The 12508-nt window shown below is 41.4% G+C and overlaps 1 protein-coding gene across 1 annotated transcript in view; it reads left to right on the top strand.

Annotated features, from left to right (window-relative positions):
- The first annotated feature begins 1480 nt into the window (after nucleotides 1–1480).
- LOC115371963 (fibroblast growth factor 14-like) overlaps nucleotides 1481–12508 on the top strand; it is a 70348-nt gene continuing 59320 nt past the window's right edge. The window contains exons 1-2 of the mRNA XM_030069627.1: nucleotides 1481–1968; nucleotides 2047–2177. Coding sequence (XP_029925487.1) covers nucleotides 1481–1968; nucleotides 2047–2177 — 619 coding nt within the window. The remainder of the gene's footprint in view (nucleotides 1969–2046; nucleotides 2178–12508) is intronic.

The raw sequence follows: 12508 nt of genomic DNA, 5'->3' as shown, positions 1-12508 counted from the left end.
AAAAAGCAAGGATAATTCGTAAAAGTTAAAACATTTTGCAAAGAGGGACTAGAAACCAAAACTGAATTATAAGGAAATAAGAAATAAAAGTGAGGGGTTGGATATAGATATGAGACAAACAAGAGAAAACATTAACACAATTTCCTGACAAAACGGAGAGGTGAATTAAAATCACTTGTAACACAGAAGGTTATACATCAGAAAAAATCATAATCATAAAGTGGCATATTTTTGTTAGAGTCATGTTCAGATGTTTGCAGAGAAATATTAGTTGCACTGTTGGTGGTTATTTGCCTGATGATGACCGACTGGAGGATGTTCTTTAGGTTTCCTCTCTGTTCTCCACTAAATTACTGCCTCAGTGGCTATTAACATATGCTGTGTACTGTATGGACAGTTAAATATTATTTCACATTCTTTCAATGTCTCTTCTGTATACCTTCACCTATAAAACACAACATGTTCTCTAAATCAGTCAGGTTTTAAGACAAGAACCTACTTAAGTTATAATTATTCACTGAACATTACAAGAACCTATTAAAAAAATATCAAAGCAAAATGGAAAAGGCAACACACAATACCACTGAATTCAAATACAGTGGAAACACATGTATTGATTATGGCCTTTATTTTGATGGTAAAGACAGGAAGTCTTATTATGTTGAGTTGTTTCTGTCTTGACACTGAATCGGTATAGATAGTGCACCTCCTCGCTCCCCACCGGCTGTCGGTCGTCTCTATCGCAGGTGAAGAAGAAGCTGAAGCACCGCAGAAGCGCGGGGGGACCAAGAGCCGGATCCGGTCTTCTTCTGCGGCTAGTTTCAGGAGTGGCAGAAGGAGCGCAAGTGGAAGAGGAAGGGGAGCCACAGTTCCACAGCTCCTTTTCATCAGCAAGGTGAGGGAGAGAAAAAGGAGGAGGAGGAGAGGGAGGAGGAGAGGGGAAGAGGAGACAGACAGCAGCAGCATCTTGGCGCATTGGAGCTTATGGATTATTGAGAAGTGAAGGCCGAAACACGGATCAAATATTCATAAGGACTTTTTCAAGAGGAAAAACACAGAGAGGGACAGTGCAGAGATTCCCCGCAGTGATTCACCTGCCCGCTCCAGCGCTGCGCTCTAAATGACTGGAAAACCAACGCCGCTGGAATAGGTTTCTGCATCTAGTGTGTGTGTGTGTGTGTGTGTGTGTGTGTGTGTGTGTGTGTGTGTGTGTGTGTGTGTGTGTGTGTGTGTGTGTGTGTGTGTGTGTGTGTGTGAGTGCGTGCGTGTGTGTGTGTGTGTGTGTGTGTGTGCGTCTGTGTGTTTGAAAAAGGAGCCCCCCGCCGCTGCAGTGCTTGCCTGCTGTATGGTTACAGGGATGCCACCGGCTTGCTGACGGACACCCCGTATCCGCACCCCCCTTTATTCCCCCAGACTCCCTCCCCCTCTCCCCTCCTCCTGGACGGACAGACGCACCGACCCCCCTGCGATCCCCACTAATATGCAATGGTTTTTTGTGCAGAAGCCGCCAGCTGCCGCGTACCGCCGACTTCACGCTAGCGCCGCCGCATGCCTGTCCTCCGCTGCCGCTCCGCTCCCCGCGCCGCGCGGCAGACGACGCCATCTGAAGAGGAGCGCTCGGGGGCTTTTGACGCCGCGGCGGCCGGGCGGCAGCAGCAGCAGCGACCGCTCCTCCGCTGCTAAAGATCTCCGGCCGCAGGAGCAGCCGGAGGTGGTGACCGCGGGCGAAAGCGCCGCAGCGGTTGCTCTTTTCTTGCCGCACGACGACGACGACGACGCGGAATACGTGCGGCTACTGGTCTCCGAGCTTGCGGAGGGACCGGGCGAGAAACCGGGCGACGAGCCGGGGATCCTGCTGTTATTCTTGTCTATGGTGCAGTTCGTGGGGCCGAAGCACCGCCGAACTGAGCCCAACAGCTGGCCGGCTCTGCTGGCATGCAAACAGGGGGCCGGCTCAGCCCCCATGCGGTGGGTGAATTTTAGGCTGCCGCATCCGGAGCGCCTCTCGTCCCCCACCTCCTCCTCCTCCTCCTCTTCTTCCTCCACCACCTCCTCCTCCTCCTCCCCCGTCTCGGCCAAATCCATGCGGTTTATTTGGAACAACATTTTCAGCAAAGGATCGCATATGCTGCAGTGTCTTTGTGGCAGGAGCCTCAAGAAAAACAAGAACCCAACTGGTGAGTTTTGTTGTGGTGGAGGTGGTGAGGGGGGGCTGATAGAGAGATAGATGGAGAGAGAGAGAGATGGAAAGAGAGAGAGAGAGAGAGAGAGAGAGAGAGAGTTCCGTGCGTCTGCGTGCGTGTTTGTATGTATGTGTTTCGGTGTGCGCGTGTGTTCCCCCACGAGACTGCACTGCTCGACTGCTTGCTGGTGTTGCTCTGCAATCGCAGTTGTGCAGCAAGTGAGAGCACTGAAAGGGGGAGGGGGGCGTGTTGGGGGGGTCGGGGGGGAGTGGTGAATAGTAGGAGAAAGCATCGACATGGGGGAGGAGGGGGGTGATAACTTATTAGCACAGATACTTGTGCCAGAGCGTGCGTGAGGGAGAACGCGTGCGTGGCAGAGATGCTGCAGAAAATCAAGAATAATGCAGCATGCAGACCCGCTCAGCCTCAAGAAAGCTGCATGATTAAACAGCACATGGCCGTTTATTGAGTGCAGGGAAATCTTTAAAAGGGAGAATATACCCACTGGGCTTAAGAATCCATTCACTGTATGTTATTGGCATGGCTGCAGACAATCCAGTCATTTTTTGTGAACATGCAGCAAACACAAACAACTATCTTCCAAAGCTGGAAGGCAGAGATGGAAGTCTCTGAAGTGTGATGCTGTGTTCAGCAGAGCTCAGAGCTGCATGGGGGGCTGACGCTGACAAATCAGAGTGTTTACCTGAACTTTAACATTACCTTACTGCTACTGATGATGCCCCCAAATTACCCTGAGTCCAGTCATAGGCATCCTTTCCAATTAGACCTCTGGACAGATGTGCATCAGTGTGACAGCATGACAAAAGAGTTGGAGCCAGGTCTTTGTCTCTTTGCTTAAAACATTGTGTTGATTAGAATACAGCGCTATGACAAGGTAGGTGAATGAGACATTTACAGGTGAAATTCAGTAGAATTTCAGGCCAGTTTTCTGCAATGTTTGGAGTTAAATTTCCCTACAGCTTTGACCAAAGAATTTTTTTAAAAAATGAAACTCCTTTCCATTTTTAGTTTACTCTGTGTTTCCCGTTTTCCCTGTTGCTAGTCTCTGAGGGCAGGACAGAAACTGACATTGATGTTGCATTAGAAAGTTGACATGTCATTGACATTGTTGACACAGCATATTGACATTGCATCAGAAAGCTGCCTCTGTTTTCTCTCCATGGCTGTTAGAGGTCAACAGGCTCCATATGGCATGGCCAGCTTTTCAAAGCCAATCAGATTGCCTGCATCGCCTTTTTAAACTGATGTGTTTTGGCCAAACTAGTACTCATCATTACCCTTGTCATAAGTATTGTATCTCTTATTTTGTTGTTTTGTTGTGGTATTATACTGCTATGCCTTTGGGTTCCAAATATTTGAACTCTGACCCAGTTCCTTCTGACCTTTCAAGGCACTTTCAATCAGATTGTAGTGTCATGACTTTTGTATCCATGTACAAAGATGGAAGAGAAATTCCTCTTGCGCGTGTTTGTGTTTCTAGAACAGTAAAAGCTGCCATGATCTCATTAATCCCAGCTGTTTGCTCTCCTTTTGTTCACAGCAAAAGCTAAATCCAAGATAATGTTAGCTTAGCTGCAAACAACAGAATTTGTTGTCTTCACTGTTTTACTTGTCCTTGCAAAGAGTAAAAAAAGAGAAAAAACTTGAGGGACACATTCAAAACAAAAAGGGAAGTTAATTTATGATGTCCTTGCCTATCTGTTACCATGCAGATTTCAAACACAGAGTGAGCATAGTATAGAACTTTTGTTATGTGTGTCACCACAGGCAGCCCAGAGAGTGAAAACATGGAGCACTGAAAATGAAGAAATGAAGAATAAGCAAAGTGGGTGGGCTGATTATGTGAAGTGGCCAAAGACATCACTGCTGTGTCTTTTCCAACTAAGACAACAGAGTTTTTTTTTTTTTTTCCCCTCCCAGAGGGTTTGAGTAGTTACAAGGCACAGTCCCTCTGGATTTGAGCTGATGTGTTAAAAAGACAAAGGCAAGCAAATTTCAGCACCATGGACAGCAGCCGCTGTTTGGAACCTCTCTCTCTTGTTCTCTCTTTCTCTGTCCCTGTCTCTCTCGCCCTCTCTCTCCCTCACCTTGTCTTTCAGTGGATTACAGCTACTTTAAGGCTTGCTGACACCACTAGATTGACAAGGTGGCCGGAGAGTGAGTGAGAGTAAACCTTGACAGCTGCTGAAGCAAACAGCACGCAAGCCATCAATTTACCGATTCCGATAGTGTCCTCATTCGCTCAGTCCCAAAGCAAATAACTGAACAAATCAATATGAATTCTGCAGCACACTGATTGGGAAGTTAGAGCTATGGACTGGGGTTGACTGGATGTAGTTCAGGGTATAGACACATAACAGAGGGTAAACTTAAAGGGGTAGTAAACTAAAATACATAACTTTCCATCAGGTTTTTATTGTTATTAATAGGTGTAGAGAACATGATGAAACTGTGAGAATCTGAAGTCCTTTCTATGCAGATAGAAATCAGCTGATCTCTTCTGAGTCAAACTGGCAGTTTTGCTGAGGATTAGCCTAAAAGCTACCTCCACATATTTTAAGAATGTAGCAATCCAATCAGAACACCACCTCAGTTTTATTCCTTCCACCCCCATTTGATTGACTTTGATTGACACCCAGTCCTGCTGGTTGGGTTGTAGTTCCTCTTAAAACACCATTTTGTTACAGTTATTGACATTCAGGAATTCTCAGATCTTCATGAAAACTGTTTAATACTAAGTAAGAAAATCCCAGTTTGTAACTGGGTTTAACATCCCTCACCTGCCCTATCAGGTAAAACATAAATGAATGCTTTCCTGAGAAATTCAGCAGATTTTTGTTGATAAGCTGATGCCTTATAATGAGCACCAACTTGAGGTGATAGTTCAACCTCTTTTTTTATTTATTAACACATCACTGTACAGACAGGAATACAGAACACAGTTCCTCTGAGGATAAAGTATAAACATTACTGAATTATATAGGAGAGTGGGGGTTGCAGTATAACCACCTCACTGCAGCAATGCATTCCTCAATAAAAACAAAACAAAACAAAACAAAAACAAAACAAAAAAAACACACTAAATATCTGATAGAAACCACCTCAAAGTTTCATTTTGTTTAAGAGAGCAGGTTATTTGGTCAATATTTATGTGACAATCTGATGAAAAGCCTGATCAGGAGGAGCTATTCTCCTCAGTTATCATTATTTGGAAGAAACTGTTGTTTATTGGAGATAAATAAGAGATACTGAGGATGGAGTCAGTGCTCTCTTGGGGGAAAGCTAGTTGTTTGTGCTTGTCATGATAGTGTGGTACACTAACCCAACTCTGTTGTATCTTCTCTCAGGAGAGGAGATACAACAGAGGTACATTTTAACTGCATAGATTTGTTCAGTGTGGTAGTATTGTCCTGAAGAGCAAATCTTTGATTCTCAGAGTATAACTCTGTAGCACTTTTATAGAAATAAGTGTTCATTTTTCTCCTTTGTATCCCTGATTGATATATGACAGCAGTGATTCAACCTGTATCCAAGCAGTTCCTGAAAGCTTTTTCATTTGCTGTTGGTGTCTGGTAGCTCTTTCCTGGAAAAAAAATCCAGAATAGAGCACAGGAAATGATGCATTTTATGTTTATGCTCTTTTTGGATAAACTGGAGAACCAGGTGGTTAGCATGAGAGCGCCACCTATGGAAACTCAAACCTCATCAAAAGGAAATCCAAGGGAAAAAAGATATAACAGTCCCACCCACACTGTGTGACTGACAGGCGATGTTTGGGAAGTCCAGTGCAGAAACAGGACATCCATGAGCGCTTAGCACCAAAGACAGACAAAGAAACAGCAGAAAGATGGGTGCATACCTCTACCAATGCTGTGCAGTTCTCAAGACCTGCCATTTCCACATCACATAGTCGACCAAATCAATGTTTTGACAATTCTTGTTTTTCATGCTTTTAATTGAACGTAATGTTTTTTTTTAAATCAATTCACACATTAAACAGTTATGTGTGTGTGGTTGATTTAGGGTGTTTTTCTGTTGCTGGACTTCAGCACTTTTTGTGATAGGCCACACCCTCTGCCACATCCCATTTTAGCCAGTCAGCGTAATCACGCCTTTTCTTGCCCCATGACCAAGCTTTCCCCAAGGTTTTGCATTGTTACGTGAATCTGTTCTTTAGTTACATGCCTTTTTGTGCTCAGTAACATCCACCACCACAACACCTTTTGACCAGTCAGCATGAGAGGTCTGTGCAGTGTGCTGATGTAATAGGCATCAATATGTGTCACCAAGGCAAACTTGTGAATCTTGGCCAGTAAAGGGTTACTATGATTTGGTTAGCAGTTAGTCTGACTGGCTTTTTAAGTGGCTCTGTGATCTTTGTTGTCTGAGTCCCAACTTCAAGAGCTGATTTTTAGTACAAACGCTACAAGTGCAAGTGGCTGCAGATGGGACCTCAACTGTTGCATATATCATTTTCTCTTTGTCGTTGTTGTTGTTGTGTGTGTGTGTGTGTGTGTGTGTGTGTGTGTGTGTGCGTCTGTGCTGAGTACACAGCAGTAGGTGGTGAAATATGGACCTGGAGGGGGAGGAGGAGGAGTTTTGATGAATCAGCACTTGTTGGCGTTTTTCCTCGGAATTGCACTATTAGCGAAAGTCCACTGGGAATGCAGAAATACATCTTATTTTGTTGTGTGTGTGTGTGTGTGTGTGTGTGTGTGTGTGAGTGAGCATGTGTGGCTTACTCAATAAGATGCAAGTTTCTCTTTTTCTTTCTTTCTTTCTTTCTTTCTTCCTGCCAACCTTTTTTTACTCTAAATCACCAAAGACAGACTTTCATTGTAAACTGCTCTGCCGAGCAATTTATAATATTCACACATCGAGGCTTTCATTAATAGTTTTTTGCTTCCCCTTTAGATTTCTTCCCTCTTATATTTCCTCACTTAATTTCATTGCAATTCCATTTCCTCCCCTGCTTTATAATAGTGTTTTAGAGAGAGCTACTAGCATAGGCTGTATATAAAGATATAGAGCACAACAGCAATACTAACAATTCACTTTAAATGAATGAGACCATAAACATTCCATCCCAGTGATTTTGAATCTTTGGCTCATTTACTACAATTTTGCCACATTTTACATGTTAGCCCGTCCTTTTGCAACCATTTTGTGGTACTGAAGATTAGAATCAAAATATGAATGAATATGACTATCAATAATATTCTAATATGTATTTTTGGTTGAAACAATCACCTTATAATGTTCTGCTTCTGGATGTAGCAAAGTCGTCAACATTCATGAACCACAGAACTGATAATTGGTTGTGGAAAACGTTTCCCCGGGGACTATTTTCCCTGGTGGAGGGAGTGTTTCATTCCACCCAGTTTAATGTCATCAACACACAGCAGTGCTGCTGCTTTTAGGAAAATGAATGTGAACGACTTTATTACGGTGATGGAATACTGGGGGGAAAGAAAGTTTGAAGTCTCTGAAGATTCATTTTCATATCGTAGTGGGATTGATGGAAACCAGTGGCTGGATAAAAGAGAGGCAAAATGATCTGGGAGTTCGAAAATCCAACTGCTGGCTTTTGGAAAAGATTAACTGAAATACGAAGTTTGAAAATTTTGTAAATCTTACGCTAAACCTGTAAAATCATCAGTGTTAGAGAGAATACTACAAATTGCCACCCAAGTAGAAGTACTGTTACTCTGCTGATGTCTGACTGCAGTAGAAGCAGAAGTTGTGCTGTAAAAATCTGCCACAGTAAAAGTAAAAAATTGACTGAGCTCATTTTTCCAAACAGTGACAGTGTTAGCTGATCTTTTCCATACAGTTGGAAAAGGAGAGGAGAACACGCTGCAAACTACATGCTTTTAAAGAGGAATTACGCTAAACTGAAGTGAGGACCCTGTAGACTCAACAAACTAATGTGTCTATAGAGTTCTCATCATTAGACTAACTCATTGATACTTTTCAGCTTTTATTGTGAAATGTGGAAATGACAAAAAGTTGAACCAATAAAGCAGAAGCGGGTTCCTCTTCTCATCTTTGCTGACTGTGCTTTGATTGTGAAAGGTTACAGTAGTCATTGATCATATAATAGATCTGATTCAAATGTAGTGAAGTACAACACACAAGCAGAAATGTAAGTAAAAGTAAAATAACTGACTTAAAATACTCAAAAAGCTACTCGGTTACAGCAATGTGAGTATATAAGCAGTTACTTCCACCTCTGAAAATCACTGGAATGGTCCTTTAATGTGGAATTTCCTTACAGTTATTATTTTACAAGCAGTAGTTCTAGTAACCATATTAGCAGTGTTAAAATGGACCTTCCCTTTAATCTCTCTGTTATGCAGGGTAAAAACTCAGCACATTGTTTTCAGCATTGTTTTGTGAATGAGAGAAAACACGATGGTTATTCAAGCGCATGGAACTTAACATCTCCTAACATCTATTCAGTGAGTTGCCTTGGTCCCAGTGCAGTGAAACAGTTTCTGTTAAAAAAAAAAAAAAAAAAAGTAAAGTGGTGCTGGTGTTTGAATGGAGCTGCTGTGTTGTAAATGGAAGTGCCTGCCTTCCTCTCACATGAACCTGGGAGCATCCGTATCATTCATTGTTAAAGGGAATAAAGCACAATGTTTCTCAACGTCTCCGCTCCCGTGTGTTGTGACCCAGATAAGGCTTTCACCCTTGGTAGCTCATGCACACATGCACGCATGCGCACGCACATACACACAAATACACTTCCCCAGCCCTACGCACCTCCTCACCTTCTCTGGAGAGTTGCCATTAAGGCAACATGGTTGTATGTTTTATTTAAACCCTGGAGTATAACAGTGGGGTGGTGCCATTTCAGATCTCTCTCTGCCGGTAAAAGGTCGGTTTTCCACTCCACGACCCACACACACCCACACACACACACAAAGAAAAGCATAGCAAATTCACACACAGTGATACATAAATTTAAGAATCACTTTCTCACTGTTTTTCTCACTTTATGTTATCAATTTTTCCTCACTTTGGAAGGAACAAACTACTTTAGTTTTTTGATAGTAATGTGGAAAAGCTAAGATTGATATATCATTTTACCAATACTTAGGTTAATAGTCTTTTATCAAAGGACCTGAGCAGTTATGTTATATTGTATGTAATAATGTACCAAGTCATAGCTAACAACAAAATTATCCTTAGATCAATTTCTATGAGACTAAAATGTTAACTTTTATTAAACAGGGTACCTAGTATATGATCTATGTTGGGGTCATTAATATGAGCCCTGCATTAAGGTGTAATAGGCAATAAATTCGAGAAAGACTACCTTCACAGCAGTTGGTCATGTGTTGTTAATAACCCCAGTTTCTGTTGTTCTGTGAGCTTTGCAACTAGAAGTCAAACTTGAGGATTCTGTGTACCAGCTCACACAAATGATTGAAAGTGCAGGGCATAATAGATTATATAATATTTAATTTTATTTACATAGATCATAACCGAAAATTGCATAAAAGTTTGTGTTTTGTACATTTCATATTTTAGTATCGCAAGATTAGTGTAACAAAGTTTAACAAACTTGCAAATCTGCAGCCTTAAAGGTGTAACATGTAGTTTTGAATGGAATTTTAAACTCAGAGAAGTCAGAAAATCCTATAGCATACATGAAAAATGTATTGCATTGTTTATAGAAACAAACAAACAACCTGTCCTCGGGAGGAAACGGGTTCTATATCTATCTAGATAGATAGATAGATTTATATTTCAAGAAAACATCGTCTAGGCTTTGTTTGATTTAGAGCTTTTTACTTGTTGAATTAAATTGTAGTAGCCTCTGCTAAAATTCACAAATATTTGTCAAAACTACATGCTGCAGCTTTAACGGTGTGTATTTGTTCATTATTTTCATCTTCTGGCTTTGATTTTTTTCAAGAGCTTGCTTGAATGCTGCAGCTGGCATACAGTGATGCAGGTTGTACCTCTGAATTACCATCAAAATGAACTGATCCTAGAGCTGTTTGTCCACCACATTTCAGTCAGATCCATTGCTAGGCTTGCTAACTGTGAGATATCTCGCAAACACATACACAAACACTAATCATGTCTAAAAATGATATCAGAAATCAGAATCAGAAATACTTTATTGATCCCCAAGGGGAAGATGGGTCAGTTGTAGTTTCTGAAATTCTTAGGGTTAGGGTTTGTGTAAGTGAAATAAAAAAAAAATAATAATAATAATAGAAAAAGCAATAAGAAAATAAAATTATGTGCATTAGAAATTTGTAAAATAATAACAACAACAGCAGCAATAATAATATATGCATTATCTGCATTATGTAGAAATATGTGCATAAATCCTACTTTGAGCATTAATCCCAATTTGTAAAAAGGTATGTGCATTAATGCTACAATAGTACTGCAACAATAACTACAGAAATAGGAAATAGAGAATATGATCGAGAATCCAGACATGGCATTCTAACATGGTCTTGTAGGTGAGGCTGGTTTGCACTGCTGCTGCTGTTATTTTGTTTGCCTACTTCTGTCAGAGAGCTGAGGAGCTGCCTGCCTGTCTGCCACCTCAGCCTCTGACAGCCTGGCACTGGCTAGCCCTCGCATTTTATCACAAGTGTGGAGGAGACACATAATCACAGATGGAACACAAGCAGCAGTGATGTTAGGGGCTTTGACACCGTGGTGTGGTCTGAGTTCATCTTATTCATTCATCACCTGCTCAACAGGCCGGTGGGAGACCTTTACTGCCCTGTGTACAACCTGTGGAAGGTTACTTTTGAAATGTAATAGCTTACAGATTACTAGTTTCTCTGTTAAAAATGTATTATTTAATGTAAACTATTACTTCAAAGCAATGTAACTTATTACATTGCATTTGATTATTTAGCGTTAGACAAGTTGAATTTCCCCCTGGGATTAATAAAGTACCTACCTACCTACCTATAACGTTGTTGCAAGCACACAACGGCTTCAAATTTTGTGGTTTAGATATTAATGCCAGTAATTTATACTGTAAAACAAAAGTTTGACGAATGTCTTAGGTTTATGTCAACCGCAGAACCCATGGCTTAAAAATGTTACCTCTGGGTTTTAGGACAACAAACTGTCACACTTAATGTTTAAAAGTAACCTTAAGTACCACTTTACAGTAAAACTACCCTTTTAAAGTGTTTGTGAATGGTTTATAATTATAATTAGGTTGTAAACACTTTATAATTTATAAAGTTAACAGTTCTAAACAAGTGATAACACAGTTTTTGTGAAACTGTCCTCTGGCAAAAACGACCCCGTAGGTGGTTTGTACAGCGCTTTATTATGACCGGTAATTACATTTTAAGGTTAAGCAACTGCTAGTGGTGTAGTATCAAGGGATATGTGAACATTCTCTGATAATAGCCAGCTAACGTTAGCTAACCCTGACCTTTTCCTAACCTTAACCATTACAACTAACCTCTCCCTAACCTTAAATAATCTTTTCCTAACTTTAACCAAGTATTTCAGACGGTTGGAACCAACAACCTATGTGGTCGTTCAGATTGGACTTGCTGTTTCTCATACATCAGTGCAGACTCACTATTCGGCAAGATCAAGTAAAGTAATCTAAGCAACTAACAAGATCTGAGATTTAACAGAATAGATGCAGTGCAACAGTAACTTCATCTTGTCAAATAGTGAGCTAGCATCAATCTATGAAAACTGTCTTGTAACAGTTATATATTATGAGTGATTTGTAGTGTTACAGCTAATTATAAACCATTCATAAAGCCTTTATAAGGGTAGTCTTACTGTAAAGTGTTAACCATGGGTGCTACTAATGAAACTAATTATGATTCCACTGCATTTAAGTGTAGCAGAGCCTTTCCAGTGAAACAGTATGAACAACAGCAGGGCCCCGGCTCTGTTAGACCTAAATGGAGCAGGACCGTCATTAACGTAATTTCATGACACCTGTGTTTACCTGCTATGTCATGTCAAAATGGCCCCTGTGAAAAAGGGCTATTACCCGCAGGCTGTGATTTCGCTCTGAGGTCGCAAACCATTTCATGTGGCCATCATGCTTGGCTCTGCTGTATGGCTGTGCAGTACGTTGTGGTATTGATACATCAGTAGGCAGGTTGGCTTAGTCACTGGTTCCCTCCCACACGATTTCTATCTACCGACTAGATCAAAGGCTTGCAGTCAACTTTTCACATGTTGTATGAGCCTCAGTAACAACCTGTCCAATCACCAAAACACCATTTCACAAAATTCAGATATCATGTGGTCCACCTCTGGTATGATTGAATTTGCTTGATCAA

Source organism: Myripristis murdjan, chromosome 2 (genome assembly GCF_902150065.1).
Source record: "Myripristis murdjan chromosome 2, fMyrMur1.1, whole genome shotgun sequence".
Classification (NCBI taxonomy): Eukaryota; Metazoa; Chordata; class Actinopteri; order Holocentriformes; family Holocentridae; genus Myripristis; species Myripristis murdjan.
The sequence above is the reverse complement of the archived record's forward strand: the minus strand, read 5'-3'. Positions and strand labels throughout refer to the sequence as shown.